Here is a 16,705-nt window from a genome sequence, read left to right as displayed (position 1 = left end):
TGTTTGTGGATCTTTTTTTCGACTGATGCCATACAAGGCACGAATCAATTTGACGGGAAGATGCGACTGAAGGGAAGTCATGTTCGCACTGAGAGTGAGACAGACGAAAAAGTGTCTGAGGTTTTTATAGATTTTTTTATGGGGAGTGAAATGAAGTCGAGGATGGAGACGTGTACAGGACAGACCCTCCGTCTTGGCACCAGTGGTGAAACAAGTGGGTACGAAATCGCAAATCCTCGGGAGTCGTAGGTTTCAAATCGACGAGTAAATAGGCGTGTGGAGTTTGAGTGGCATCGTCGTACGCCTGAGTCAGCCAAGGCGTTCCTAACTGTTTGGCTAAGACATGCACTTGCGATTTATCTCGAGGGCTTTTAAACAAGACCACGTAATGCGCATTGAGACTGATGGTGCGATGGGCTTTACTTTGTTGAAACAAATTTTGGGTGATGTAAACGACACTGGCATTACGGTGATGCCCTTTGCGCGTGAACCACAGTTTAATTTCTTCTTCGTCTTCTCCTAACATGTCGTCGAAAATGACCAAATGGGTTAGACGGGAGTCAGAGACGATGCCGTCGTCTTCTTTAGGAATGCCTTCCACAAACACGATGGAATCGCCTTGACTTTCTCGCAAGAGGCTGTACGCCGATTACCACTCTTTGTAACACCACACGATTCGTTGAGGGGGTCGATCGATCAAATGATGTTTATGTTCGATCAAACGTTTGACGAATTCGGTTTTGCCTGAACCGCTAGGTCCAGCAATGAGCATGTTAATGGGATGGCGAAGATACAAAGCCTCCCAACTGGCACGATCTAAGTGTTCGTCGATGACTTTGACAATAGAGGAAGAGGGAGCAGAGACAGCAGAGGTAGCCTTGGTGTGAGAAATGTCACTTGTGACACGAAAAACAAACAAGACAAGAGTTTATATACTTTTTCAGAACACGTTTATTGAATGTTTCAAACATGAATACGAAAGACAAAAATGCATAAAAGCCAAAGGCTTAAGTACAAGAATAAAAGGCACATGATAACCATGAACGTGGAATAAACACAAGTGTCTGTACAACATGTTTTGGGTAAAGTTCTAACCAGTTCTATAGTAGGGGTAAGGTCACACAAGTGTCCTCCCGAAAGGGTCTTTCAGGCCTGTCCACGACAGTCCTGTCCTGGGTGACGGGTTCTTCTGGCACCGTCACTAACAAAGGTTGAAAAGTAACTTTTTTTCCTTGAATAACTCTCGTGCATACTGGGCCACCTCTTGTGTCCAAGCCTCAAAACCCTGGTCTCGGTGATGTCCAACATTTGACTCCTAACCAATCTGGTTTCTTCTTCGTCAACGACATGGTAAGTTACTTCAATGAACAATGAACTATCGATCTTGCCTAGGGTTCCTTTTCATATACAGACCAATACCGACGTGACCGTACGGTAAGGTGAAGTGATTGGGAAGTCGCACTCGCTTCTGGTACACGATTTGATAGACTTTTTCCAAGGGTCGACTGACGATGTGGTGAGTGGGTAAACGTACAATCTTGTTCGGTTGATAGGTGGTCACTTTAAAGTTTCACGATTGCAAGGCTTCTTTCAATACCCCAAAGTTGACCACTCGACTGGTACGATGATTCAGAGTCAGTCCTTTCACTTTGCACGTCGTGTGCACTTCTTGTTTATCCCGGTATTCGTAGCCGTAGTTTTTGGGACCACCACTGACGAAACTTAGAATCTTGTCGTCGGGATGCTCGTCTGTCCAGGCTCCTAAACGGTCTCCTTCGATGTCAGGGTGCTGTTGAATCGGGTGATGGATGTAAATGCAACTGTCCGTGTCAAAGTACTGGACGCGTTCTTCTAACAGTTCTAAAGCTTCGTACAATTTTAAGCGAGCATGAGCTGTCACGTAAGCCGCAATGATGACATTTCCAAAAGGGTCGTCTTGTACAAAGTCCAGATCTTCTTCGTAATTGACCAAGATCAAATCCTCTCGAACGACGTCCACGTGTTTCATGTATTTGGTTTTGTCGTGAATCATCTGGAAGTAGCGGGAAGGTTCTGTCAAATATTCCGTCTTGGGTAAACACGGTCGTTGTGCCATTTTACCCCACAAGCAATTTAACATCACTTTGGCAAACGATCGCCTGCCTTCGTTTTTTTCGATGTGGTCTAAATAGATTCCTTCTTGTGCGTAGTATTTCTCTTTGAATTGTATTTGGTCTTCGGGAGTGTGACACAAGGAAGGATAGCCGCTGGCTTCTTGTTTCAGTTTCAAAAAGGCATCCACGTAGTCGGCGAAAATGCCTTTCTGAGTAGGGTCACCCTTGTGGTACTGTTGTGTCTTGGGAAAGTGGCAAATTTCGTACACTTCTAACAGTTGGTATCCCATGTCCAGAGCTTTGAACAATTCGACGCTGACCCAGGTTTCCGTCAAGGCACGTTCTTCCTGGCTGTGATGGCAAGGATGGTCCTGGTTGCACGTTTCGGCACAAGTACGGCACAAGGGAAACATCGGTTTGCCTTGACAATGGTGAGGTAAGACGGGATGGTATAGGTTCGTGGGAGGCAAAACTTTACACTTGATCAAACCTTCGTATTGTCGAATGTTTTTCAGGTCGATGTGTTCCGTGAACAATTGCGGGTGCCCTACAGGAAAGCGACAATATTTGCACACGTAGGGATACAGCTAACACACGTCCAAGTATTTGATTTCTTCTCCTTTCTCTTCGTCGGCTTGGTACAGCAAACAGGTGGCATTGGTCCTTCCTCCGTACAAACTATCCCTCGGGTTCAGCGGGTCCATGAACTGGTAACTTTCCACGAGGCGTTTAAACTCGGGATCGGTTTTCAAACGGTGATCGTACTCGTGTTCCCACATTTCCACCACTTGGTATCCTTGCTGTTCTAACTTTAGGCGTCGCTGACAAGTGTCCTGGTACAAGTCTTCCATGGTTCGTTGCAAAAACTGATTTTTAGTGTCACGGTCAGGGTAACAGACGGGACATCCGTGAAATAAGCAACCGTTAAACTCGTACACGATCTTGGGGTTTTCTAAGTCCCAGCCATCTACCGAATACGTTCTGATGGTCTTTTCGCCTCCTCCGTTGCGGGCATGCTGAATCCATTTGTCTTCCTTGTCGCACAAGTAATGTAACCAACGTAGGGCATTGACCGAGTATTGACGCTTGACATAGTGGGTCGTTTGAGGACTGATGACAGCCACGATGTTTTCAGGCATGAATCGTTGGCGGTACACTAAGGAACACGCTTTGGCAATGGTGCAAGCTTCTTTCAAAGGATCGACCCCTCCGTGTTCCATGAACAGTTCTCGAAATTTTCCACAGCAACGTCGTAAAATGTCCACGTCGGAACGACAATACTTTAACATTTCTTCCTGAAAGTCGAAGCGGTCAGAGGCATGAGCCTGGTACCAAGCGTAGAAATCGTCTCGTTGTTCGGTACGCATGTTGTCGGGGTCGTAATAGTGAGCCTCAGGTAAATGGGGTAGAACGGCATGTTGATTGGCTTCCGTATTGAAAAAGTGTGGAAAGTACCCTTTAGCCATTTCTGTCATTCCAAACGTTTTAGGCATTCGACTCAAAGGCATGGCCAAGTAACTCATCGAATCTTTAAACTGTACTTGTCCCACTTGCATGAAAATGATTTTGGCTCCGTTCAAAGTGACTTTAGGACGCTCGGTGCCTTGTTCCGCATAGTACCTCAAAAGAAACTGTCCATCGTATCCGGAGAAATTGTGAGCCATCACCGTGGCATGACGATGACAATCTCCGTAACGTTCGATGTCCTCTTGGCTCCACGTCTTGTCGATGGGGTCTAAGACCCATTGGGCAAAATCGGCTAACGTGTTTCGTTCCCGAAAGATTTTTTCACGTCCTCCAGGAATCTTGCTGCAGTGAGGACAATGATTGAAGATAGGTTCTTGAATGCACTTCTCGCACGCTCGATGAGCCACGCAGAAATTAGGGATGTGAATGCCAGTCTCTTGCATGCATTCGAAATCGAAAAAGATGAAATTGCCTTTCTTCTTTTGACCGTCCTCTTTCTCTGGTGGGGGTTGGTATTTTTGCACGTAACATTCGTGTTCCAAGTCCACGATGTGGTGACAAATGTGACATTTTTTCTTTCCTCGACATACGTGTGCCTTGGCATTGTTGGTAAGTATGCCTTGTCCACACGTAGGGCACAATCTCAGGAGTTGACAAGCACATTTCTTCTGTGAACCTTGTGTTTTCAAATGTTGCTGGTAACAGGCAGGGCTGACAAACGTGCGCAGACAAGTCGAACAAGGCACTGGTTCTTCGCTCAGACAGGGTGGAGAGGCCAAACATCCTGGGCATTTCAATCCACAATGCTTGTGTTGGTCTCGATTGTTATAACCATAATCACATTTCTCGCAATAATAACTGTATCCCAGGAATCCGGTGATACTGGTAATGGTATCGAAATGGTCATCGTGATAATAAAGGTGAATGTATTTTCCGTCCTTAAAATCCTGGCCTCGAAACAACAGAGAGTGCACTTTCAAGGTGTAGCGTGGAGCTAGGGCATCTTGCAATTTTTGCATCTCAGGAATGCCACAGGGTGTGTCTTTGGACAGGCCATCTTGTTGCAACAGGAGTTCTGCTTCGTTTCGTTGTTTGGTTCGGTTCGATTTTCGAATGTTCTCCCAGGTTCTTTTCCATTCTACCGTGTCGTTCTTGTTGGCATAGGTTCGTCCCACCACGATGGCACGGGCTAAGCACATCTGGTCTTGAGGGTTGTCAATTCGGACGAGACTCTTTTTGGTGTTGCGAAGGTCGTTCACCAGTAGGACCTTTTTGCGTCCTGTCCCTTGAGGAAGAGAAACGTGAGCCATTTTCAGTGTGGCTTTACCATCGGTGATGTCAAACTGGTCATTAGATTGTTGTACGTGTTGAATCTTGTCCATGACTTTGGAAGGGGTTAGTTCTGCGGGTCTGCTAAACTCGATCCAAACAGGGGATTTCAAACCGTCGTGATCTATGGATAGTGTCAAGCGATCGTCTTCTTTGGGTTGACATTGTCGCTTGAGTGCGGTGAGCAAAGAATCCCACATCTCGGTGATAAACCCTTCTGCTTTCTCCAAGGGTACGTCGGCCTTGAAATCTTTAAACTTCACCGTGTAGGTGTAAGCCGTGGTTCTAAATTTTCTAGAGGAGCGCTTTTCCGTCTCTCGAATGGAATAGTACTTTTCAGGGTTGACTAAGGGTGGTGAACTTGGTTTAGAGGGTTCGGATTCTGGTTCACTCATGTCCTCTTCAAAATCACTGGCATGAATTTGTGCCAAGATTTCGGCCCTGGTACGAGGCGATAGATCACGTTTCTGCCTCTTACTTTCTTCTTCTTCTTTCTTCTCGAATGAATATGATCGTTTCATCTTGAGTGCAAAACGTCAAATGACTCAAGTTCAAACACCATAGACTAATTTATAGTCATGGCAAACCAGCGTATATAAAAAGGGTGTGTCTTGTCCTTTCACTATTCATTTCACTCTCAAACCAAGGAGAACGATGGAAGAGACTACCCAGATGGAACGTTTCGTCAGAGCTTTGCGAGGGGTCATTAGAAAATTCTCTTCAGACCAGCCGACGGACTACTCTCCTTCCTTTCGAGATAAGAGTCAGGATACTTGCTATATCTGTCAGAAGAAAGGGCATTGGTCTTCAGAGCGTCCAGACCGTCAAAAAAGAAAAAAACAGGGGCTAAAAAAGACAAAAGTCAAGATACCTGTTATTATTGTAAAGAAAAAGGACATTGGTCTCCAGATTGCCCAAAAAAGAAACAAGAGGAGTCAGAAGAAAAGAAGGATTCTTCAGAAGAAGAGAGGGATTCTTCGGAAGAAGAGAGGGATTCTTCGAAAGAAGAGAGGGATTCTTCAGAGGAAGAAAGAAGACAATTCTATTTAAAAGAAGCAAAGAAACAGGAGAAGAAAAGAAGAAGGGAAGAAAATGAGGAAAAAACGGTGAAGAAATTCAAAAAACAGAGAGACTAAACAAGGAGAAAGAAGAAGTCAATGAACTTTTAATTAAAGTGTTCTGTGGTGAATTGTGAATTGGATTGTAAAAAATGGATAAAAGAATACATGAATGATATAAGGTAAGTGTCTTTGAGTTTTGATTTTAAAATAAGAAGCTACACTCACGCACTCATACACAGACACGTACTATAAGGGTAAAATGGGTGGAGTTTATTTTTGAGTTATTGGCAAATTGAAATTGTATTTCTTTTCGAGAAATGTGGGTGGCCCTGAAAAGGGCCTTTTTATTTTGGTGTAGGGGTGAGTTTAACCAATCAACTTTAACTGCCTTAAGCCTTTGCCACGGCCAAGGCCTACTTCTGATGATTGGGTTGAAATCACTATGGGTGGTACGACAGGCTTAGTCACAGGGTTGGCGTGTTTAGCTCGGGAAGGTCGTATTCTCTTCGGTCGTGATAAAGAAGTCTGATACATTTGTTTCAGACTTCTTAACTCCGCTAAAATGTCCAACAGTACCGTAGCCGTTTGATTTTCACCCTCTTGTTTCTTTGCTGCTACTTCTTCTTGCTGTTGTTGCTGTTGTTTTTTTCTTACCTCTTCTTGTTGCTGTTGCTGTTGCTGTAGGTGAAAAGCTTGTTCCGCTTCCTTTTGTCGTTGCATAAATTTCTCCAATTCTTCTTTCTGTCTCTGTCTAAAATTCTCCACTTGCGGTAATGAAGAAGGTAACGAAGGTTCCGGAACAAATTCTTGCGAGGTAAGAAAATCCACAAAATCCCAATGTACCTCTTCTGAAAGTAAGTCCGGGTTCCCTTGGGCAGTCTCCCCTGCTGGTGCACCCCAATGGATCGTTTTCTGAGTTTCCGTCATGTTGAATCACTGTCGCATAGATTGACTGCACACAAGCGCTAGCGAATCTATATAGACCAACTGACGTCACAGACTACTCTCTTCGGATTGGATGCGGGCTGACTGAATTTTGTAACGCGTGTTTGGATTGGTGAATGAACTCAATCCGTTTCAATCCTGCCTCTACCTATAAATAAGCGCAGTTCAGTGCATTGATTCACTTGTTCTCGTCGCTTCAAGATGTGGACCGATGTGCAATCTTCTACGCTTGTGTCTTCCATGATGTTCCGGACGGACATACCCATGTATGTCCGATCCAAGTGGACCGTTGTCCACAGGACAAACACCAGCCTGTGGATACGTAGGATCTACGTAGAAAGACAAGGATGCCTGAAAAGAGTGCTGATTTACGGACCAACAGTGAGACGTAGCCTAAGGACAAGAAGAAGACCAATGCGGTACCATTTATGTTAATGAATACATTAACATAAACCCAAAGGCCCTTTTCAGGGCCAGCCATATTTCTCGAAAAGAGATAGCCTTTCCATTGCCTACCCCTTTTTTTTAAATTTAAATTTAAATTTAAATTTTAAAAAAATTTTTAAAAAAAAAAAAAAAAAATCCCAAAAGCCCAATTTCTATTCCCCATGTTAATTTCCCTTGTCCCTAGACAGACCCAAACTCTATGTTAAATTCCCATTGTCCCTAAAGTGACCCACGATTTCTCTCCATGTTAAATTTCCATTGTCCCTAATCTGACCCAGGGGTCTTTTTAATGCTAAGTCCCATTGTCCCTAATGTGCCCCACTTTACTACTGACATTCACTGGAATTTATACTGAATTATAACCTGGAATAATATTTCCGTGATTCATCAAGAGATTGTTTGCACATCAGCACTTCGCTGACCATAACAGACGCGTCATCGCATTCAATTTTAGTTCTCTTCGGGACTTGAACTCAGTTTTAGTAGGGACTTTTATTACTAGGGCTTGTGATTTTAATTATTGGATTATTTGGGTTTAATTCGCTATGCCGTAAGTTATTTTTTTTTTCTCATTTTTCTCTTTGTATTATAGGGAAATAAATTATTTGTTAACTTTTATAAAGCTTGTTGTCTTCACTCTTTTCTGTTACTCATTTTATGAGCATAGACATGTAACAGAAAATTGAGGGCTCGTCCAGGATACGAATTTTGCTACAATATTTCAGGAAATTTTGTTTTTGAAATTTAAATTCCCCATGTTTCGGAATTTTTAAATCCCAAAAATTATTTCAAATGTTAGGAATCTTTATTGAAGTCAACAAACTTTGTTACAGTGTCATCAAAAAGTAGAGATCTTTATTTCAAATCCTACCCAGGAGCAGTTAGACTATTTGAAAAATGACGAATTGCTTCAAATAGCCAGAAACTATGATCTTTCTGAGGCAAAAGCTTCTTTAACGAAGCAAGAAATAAAAAATATTTTGGTCCAATATTTTGTGGAAAAGAACGTATTGGATAAAAGTGCATTGGTTTCGATCAGTAAGTCTGTATGAGACTCTAAAATAAAATTAAATGAATTAAAATTAAAATACAAGATGGAATTAGAGTTAAGAAAGCTTGAAAGAGGAGAAGCAAATGCAATTAGATAAATTGGAAAGAGAGAGGGGATTGCAGTTGCAGTTGGAGAAAGAGGAGAGAGAGAAACAAATGCAGTTACAGAAAGAAGAGAAACAAATACAGTTGCAGTTGGAGAAAAAGGAGACAAAGAAACAAATGCTGTTGGAGAAAGAGGCTAGAGAGACATATGCAACTGCTAATACAAAGAGAGAAGGAAAAAATTTAGATTAAGAGAATTAGAGCTGGAAAGCGTAAAGCACATCTCCACTTTACATACAAATTGAAGTTTTGATGTTACTAAGAATATTAGCTTAGTGTCCCTATTTAGACACAAAAAGTAGACAAATATTTTCCTCATTTTTAAAATTGTTCTGGAAATTCGAAATGGACAAGGGAAAATTGGACTCTATTGATGCAGAGTGCACTTTTTATGCAAAGCACGAGACATATATGCATCCTTGTCAGTAACGCAAAGTGCCGACTATGATCTGGATAAGGAATACATCTTAAAGGGTTATGAGTTAGTCCCTGAGGCTTATGGACAAAAATTCAGGAACTGTAAAAAAGAAGCAGGACAAACTCATGTCGAATTAGCAAGAGAAAACAGCAGTTAATTGATAGATGGTGTTTAGCCAAGAAAGTTGATCAAGATTATGAAATTCTCAGAGAACTCGTATTACTTGAAGAGTTCAAGAATTGCATCCATAGTTACATTAAGACTTTTCGTAATGAGCATGAGGTCGAAACCTTGGAAAATGCTGATCGTTCTGCTGACGTGTATTCCTTAACTCATAAAGTTTCTTTTGTATGTATGTCTTCCACTTAGCAATCGTCTGGTAAAAAGTATTCCAGCCTTATAGAATCCCTTCTAAATTTCAATCTGGCACAACTTTTAGAAATCAAGTTTCTGATAAGAATGATCAGAAATCCTTATCTCTTCCTACTTTTATCCACTGTAAGAAGAAAGGACACGTTATTTCTGATGGTTACAAATTGAAAGCTAAGCAACAAAATTAAGACAGATCTATCCCAAATACTCTTATTTCTAAGAGATCTAGGCCACGGTCATCTATTGACAGCAATGCATTTGCTGCGTCTAATAAAACCCAGTCTGATTTTATTATGGAGAGTTATGAACCATTCATGTCGAAGGGTTCTATATCACTCATGAGTGATTCAGCCAATCCCATCCCTTTTAAACTTTTAAGGGACACGGGAGCTCAGAGTTATTTATTATCAGTTACTTTGCCTTTTTCTGAGAAGCCTTCTTCTAATAAAAGTGTTTTAATTCAGGGAGTAGAATGCGGCTTTGTTAATGTTCCTCTCCACTGTGTAAATTTGTCATCAGACATAGTCTCAGGACCAGTGACAGTCGGAACAGTGCTTGTTTCACTCATTGAGGACAGTCATTTATTATTAGGCAATGACCACGCTGGAGATAAGGTTGTGGTTAATCCATTTGTAACTGTCAAGCCTTATTTGGATCAGAAAGCCGATCCTATTAAAAAAGAATTACCTGATATATACCCAACTTGTGCAGTTATCAGAACTATATCAAACAAAGTTCTCGAGAATGGTATTGATCAGAAAGTATTCCTTTAGCTGACACATGTATTGGTCAGGCATTTGATAAGGTCACTTTTACTCCTTGTTTTGATCAATCAAAAGGTATTGTTCACAGTGATCCTATTTTAACTACTCAGTCTCTTTATTCTAATCATTTGTCATCGAACATTTAAAAAATCAGGGAAGTGGTATGTATATTTAATTTAATTATTTGTCTGTTAGTTTTAAATTGTTTTAATTCATTACATGGTATTGTAAGGCAAAATTGTTTGCTGGACTCGACCTAGTCCAAACTTGAGTTAAGTTCTGAATGACATTTTTTAAACCAGTTTGTATTTCATTGATGTAAACAAATGATAATAGCTTCATTATTCTATGTGTAGGAGTTGATTGACCGAATTATCATTCAAGTAAGCAAGATGGCGTAAATATGTTGATCTGGGACGGTGTTTTTGAGATTCCCAGGCGAACTTAAGAGATTATTATGTTTTAAATAAACAAGGTTCATTAAATCATGCTAGAAAGTTATTTTCCATTAGGCAATGGTTGTTTTTAGAAAATGCTAATTTGTGACCTGATGTCAAACCGAGAACTATATCAACTTGTGACTTGTCAGAATTGTACCAATCGTGCTTTAACATCTAGCACTTTAAGTTGTATTATGTTGTGACCAGTTTGGGCTATAAAACTTTTTTTTCTCAAATTATTGAATTCAATTGAATATTTTCTATTTAAATACAAAAGTGCTCTGACAAAATTCTTGTATAAAGACATTCATCAGAATTTATACTGAATAATAACCTGGAAGAATATTTCCGTGATTCAACGAGAGACTGTTGACACATAAGCACTTCGCGACCATAACATGCACGTAATCGCAATCAATTTTAAATCTCTTCGAGATTTAAACTCACTTTCATTCAGAACTTTTTGTTGCTAGGACTTGTTTTAATTCTTAGAGTATTTTTGCAGTACAGTAAGTTATTTTTTATCATTTTCACTTTGTATTCTAGGGAAATAAATTATTTGTTTAAATTTTACAAATCTTGTTGTCCTCACTACTTTTCTCTCACATATTTTATGAGTATGGACTCGTAGCACTTAAAATCCACTGATCATTAATGATGTATATACATTTGCATACAAATATGGGAAATGTCTTTGGAAATGGTTCTTTGGAAATGTGATAATACACAATGATGGAATTATTAGGTTAAAGATAAACATTAGGCATCAGTTCTTAATACAGTTTAAGACGTCACCGTGAGAATACGGATGCATCTGCTGCTAAGCCATCGAGACATTAACACAAATATTTGCACATCTAATTTTATTATTTTAATTTCCTTTTATCCTACTACAGGGCATGTCTTACTTCGTTTAGTCTCACTCTCAGTAGTTTATAATTTTAGAAACAGCTAGGTGAAGGTATTACTAGCCAACCAACTCTTCATAAATTATATCATTATATATATATATTCGGGTTCGAATCTCCTTGGAATACGAATTAAAAATTATTTGTTGTTGTTGTTATAGGATTTAACGCCATTTTTCAGCACAAGATAGGCTATACATGGCGGCCTGTATAAATGGCGGTGGAAGAACCCGGTAAAACCCCGGAAAGAACCACCGACCCACAAGAAGCTAATGCCAAGTTTCTCGCGTACCCACCTGAGCCGAGCCCGTAAAAATTCTTCAACCTCTATGATAATTATCGTCATCAATTTCCTACATGAATTCCAAATATATAACGGGAAACAACATTCATTTCTATTACTAAGAAATTATTATAAAAATAGTATTGCTTGCTACATAGCTACACTCTCGAGTAGGACAAGTAGTAACTGTTTGAATCAACTCTTGGCATGTCGTACTTACTGAATATCATCTAACTGTTCTCTATTTCTTCCCATCTTGATACAGATGAGACAGATGATAAAAACTGCAGCAAAAAGAACACCCCCACCAACAGCTGATGTTATTATAATTAATGTGGACAAAGATTTGTGCTCACATCGGTCACCACTGTAGACATAGCCATCGTCGTCTGTTGGACATCTGCAATGCATTAAACCGTAGATGAGTGAATGAATATATGAATGAAGCAGGTAATGGAATTATAGAGAATCGACGATTAATGAATAAATAAATATATGTAACACAAAGCTGGTATTCTTGATAACGTTAAATAGGGCCATAGAGAGTGATAACGGGCCCTGGGGTAAGAAACACCCGGGCGTCTCCTAGTTTTTATTCAAACAATATTTTTCTTTTATAAAATTAAAGAGTGCTGTTCGTCCCGGGCCCCGATGATTTATCCACCCACCCATCCACCCCACCCCTCTTGTCGGCCCTGACGTTAATTATAACACAATACTCAAGGGATGAAAGATGAAATATTCATGGTCGAGAAACTGTTATTGTTTTCTGAGACATTAAGTTTCTTTTAAAAAGATGTGATGAAATATCACAACGAAATTCGATTTTCGTATGATTTCAACAATGTTGAAAATAATGATGTTTTCCATTAAATAAATTAAGTCTTATTGCCGCACCTAGTCTAATGATATTTGAATGACTTTATCTTTCTAATTGCATTCGTTTGTGGCTCATGCGAGCTAACTCAGTTAATTCAGCTATTTATAATGCATGATTTTGTTTCCCTAACCATATTGCAAGGAATTCAGCAGATAATTTCAGGATGAAACAAATGATGTGCTATTTTCGTGGTCTAAAACATGAAGAGATTTGCAGCAGTTGTGCCACACAATATTTTAATATTTTATTTTAATTATTCAAATCTGCTTTTTGTAACTTTTTTTGTTGTTGCTTCTTCCAGGTTAGCAAACTATATTCAACAGTCGAAACCATAAAATAACTTTCCAAAGGATGGATGTGTATTTTAATTTAAACAGCGTTTTAGTAAAATTAAGTTATTCTAAAAATCAAATAAATAGAGTAATGGTGCCACTACTGACACCGAAAGAAGTAGAACTAATTTTTCAATACCACTTCAAATTGTTATTAAAAATGAACAATTTAAATCATACTTTAGCAAGGGTTTAAACCATCACATGCACACAAAGGTAGTACAAGAAGAAAAACGGCAACATATTTTGATCCATCTACCCTCGTATACACATAAGGCAGATCTAAGTCATCATATCTGAATACATGTCTCTTTCTGTGCATATTGTCAAACCCTCAAGACGGACATGATATGTATTCACCTCGATAATAAAGAGGGAAGGATGCTGTTGAGGTGGAAACCTGGAGTGAAGTGAATTGCCGTTAAGGAAGTTGTATTTTCTGAACTCGTATCTAAAATATATACTCAGGGGATAGCAGCCCAATTGAAATGAGTAACTGTGAATTGTCATTAATCAAGATATTTCAGCTGTCTGCTCATTCGTGCTAAGTTTTGAAGTCTGGTTGGACATTTTGTCTCGTAGTTCCTGGTATGAGCAAGAAAATATATACCGAGAAACTTTTTTGAAATTCGGGCAAACAAAAATAGAGTTAAATAAGATACACATTGTGTGTTTCCATTGTTCTCCTGCGCGACCTTGTGAGGAAGAGAAAGAGATATCAAAATGATAGAATGCTGAACACGTAAACATTTAACACTCTGATGTACAAAAGAGAGCTAGCTCTGAATAAAGGAGACATAAACAGCCATGATTGCAGCAAGCGGATACAAGACCTACAAATTTAATAAATCAGAGAATAAAAAGAAGATAACGGATCAATCTAGCTAATCTGGTTGAAACAGCAGACAGTGCGACAATCATTGCAAGAAAATGTTGTACCTTGGACTGAAAGACATTCAAAAGGCTGGCGATTGGGTATTACAGCTCAAAGAATAATGTAGCAAATATGATGGCGTTTGTGGATTAAAAGATGCTTTGTAGGTCAACAATAATTTCAATGGTGCATACACAAAACTTAAAGAGCGACATAAGCATGTTCCAACTTTGGTTACTTGGTACATTACACAAGACAGAGAGTGAAGATTGAGACAAAGTTACGTTTGTTGTGATTTATAAGTATAGGTTATCATCCAATGTAGAATATCTAAAGCCAGACGATAACAATCGTAGGATTTTAGAAAGCATATATTGAAGAATTGTGATGACAATCAATTGGCCAGCCATTATTGTTGATGGAAAGAAGAAAAAAATAAAGATGTGATTAAAACAGAAATGATATAGTCAGGCAGACAGGTTTTGTGGAATAGATGGAATCTAATGCGCTGGTATTTTACGATAGTGTTAGAAGGTCACAGAGTCATTGCGTTTGTACGCTTTCTGGTCTTTCTTTCTAAAATAGACAAATGAAAAACTGAGCAATGAAAGTGAAGCACGAATGTACGAAATGATTTCAGTAATCCATAGGTCTATAGTAATAGAGAAACATATTAAACCAAAGATAGTTTGAGACGATACTGTTTACAAATTGCTCTCTCAGCTAAAATAATCCTATCCATCTAGAAATTCAACAATTAATACCTTAAAAACTTAATAATACAAAATGCATTTTACTTCTACGAATTGAAAGTTGCAACTGAAATAACAACGTACATCATAATTGTGGTGATATGTGATGTAATGATATACAGAACAAAACTTGTACCTGCAGTTTGCAATGGACTCATTTTGATGGTCTACATAACATGTACCGTGAACACAAAATCGATCATTGCATTTGTCTGAACAAAGAACAATGTCTCCAAGCCACTTGCAGTCAAATCCATACGGACAGGGTTTAGGAGCTAAATATGGGCATATGTCAATAGTATAATACGCACCTGAAATATGGAGAAAGAGAAGTAATTATTCCCTCTTATTAACAATTATTTAGCGACTGAAATTAGTAATATTACTATTCAGCTGATTTGATATCTATCAAAAAACAATTTTTATTCTACCTGAAACGTATGTCTAAGATACTAGACCCTGTGGAATGACGTTGCCAGCAACTCGCCTGGTTTGAGTTACCTTTAACTTCTGTGAATGTATAGTTTAATAATATCTGGATGACCAAATTACATTAACCGGAACTTTAAAAAGACTAGAGCCATCTGATTTGATAATCTATAGGATTTAGTAATTTCAGCCTCGAACCATCTAATCAACTTCAAAAGAAAATATCAAGCCTTGGTGACATGTTCACAGTATGTAATCAATTACCCAGCAAATGATGCTAACAAAACAAGTTATTTAGCAGAAAGAAGAACAGAGGCGAGCCTAGTCAAATTAAAGGATTTGTTAAACACACTTTCATCAAGCATCAAATAACCTGTACAAATAAATCGCACGTGAACTTCATTTTCGTTCGATCACACGATGAGACTCTTGAACGCACTATATGTGGTCCTCTGAATTCGAGCTTGCGAGATTACTTTGCATAGTTGAATTCAGTATATGCATATGTGAACTCTCTCTCTCTCTCTCTCTCTCTCTCTCTCTCACACACACACACACACACACACACCCAGATGGATAGCTTTGCAGCTTCTCTTCTTTCATTTTACTCCATGATATGTGACTTACTTGACTGATGATATCAAAATACATTTAAGTGACGCTGACATGTTATACGATATATTTGATTGACACTAGCATGTTATATGATACGTTTGATTGATACTAGAATGATACATGATACATTTGATTGACACTAGCATGTTATATGATACGTTTGATTGATACTAGAATGATACATGATACATTTGATTGACACTAGCATGTTATATGATACGTTTGATTGATACTAGAATGATACATGATACATTTGATTGACACTAGCATGTTATATGATACATTTGATTGGCACAAGCTTCGGTCCCCTTGAGATATTTCCAAAACTGTTATAATAAGATGACGAAAACTTTATCAATGAATAAATAATGGAAAAGTCGATCTACATACAATACATGACAACAATTTGTTTAGTTCCTTTAGTAATAGATCGATATATGAAGTATCTATCTCTATTAAATATATTTTTCTGTATGATAAACAGTCTGTTTCTTCTAATTTTCCTTTGTTACTGTGTATATTTCTTTGTTGTTTTCTCTCTCTCTCTCTCTCTCTCTCTCTCTCTCTCTTACCTAGCTCTTTATACATAGTATCAGCCAAGTACGAGGTGTCCACTTTACCATTATTTATGATCATATTCTTGAGATTACCAATTACAGTCTGGTTAATGTAATCCGTGACGTCTGTTAGATTGGTCGAAGCATAAATAATGACATAATAATTAGCGATGACCGACCCATTTCTGTAAAGATAAGTATCATATTTAAGTTCAATAATATCATTAATAATAATAGCAAAAATAATTTCTTTAATAGCTAACTAATGCCACAGTTATGAACTGATTTCTTCGGTGTTTCCAACACATGTCGTATGGGAAAGGATGTAGTGTTATATGTATTGAAAGCTTCCGTAAAGAGAATTAATCATATTTAAGTTCAATAATAATAATAATAATAATAATAATAATTTATTTAATAGATCTTTAAGGTCACAGTAATGAACTAATTTCTCCTGTGTTTCCAATACATGTCATTTGAGGAATGAGGTAGCGTTATATATTTAAAAAGCTATATGCATTTGGCAAATAAATGTACGCAGCAAATTTAATTTGCAGTGGTAACTATGATAAAAGGAACTTCTT

General features: G+C 38.6%; 1 protein-coding gene across 1 annotated transcript in view; it reads right to left on the bottom strand.

Moving 5' to 3' along the window:
• Positions 1–16,705, bottom strand: part of LOC149790552 (uncharacterized) — a gene marked incomplete at its 5' end in the record, with an annotated part of 46,977 nt that overhangs the window by 19,310 nt on the left and 10,962 nt on the right. Inside the window, 3 exons of the mRNA XM_089973241.1 lie at positions 11,903–12,082; positions 14,657–14,831; positions 16,137–16,306. Coding sequence (XP_089829367.1) covers positions 11,903–12,082; positions 14,657–14,831; positions 16,137–16,306 — 525 coding nt within the window. The remainder of the gene's footprint in view (positions 1–11,902; positions 12,083–14,656; positions 14,832–16,136; positions 16,307–16,705) is intronic.

Source organism: Sinohyriopsis cumingii, chromosome 10, assembly GCF_028554795.1.
Source record: "Sinohyriopsis cumingii isolate HCF-2022 chromosome 10, ASM2855479v2, whole genome shotgun sequence".
Classification (NCBI taxonomy): Eukaryota; Metazoa; Mollusca; class Bivalvia; order Unionida; family Unionidae; genus Sinohyriopsis; species Sinohyriopsis cumingii.
The sequence above is the reverse complement of the archived record's forward strand: the minus strand, read 5'-3'. Positions and strand labels throughout refer to the sequence as shown.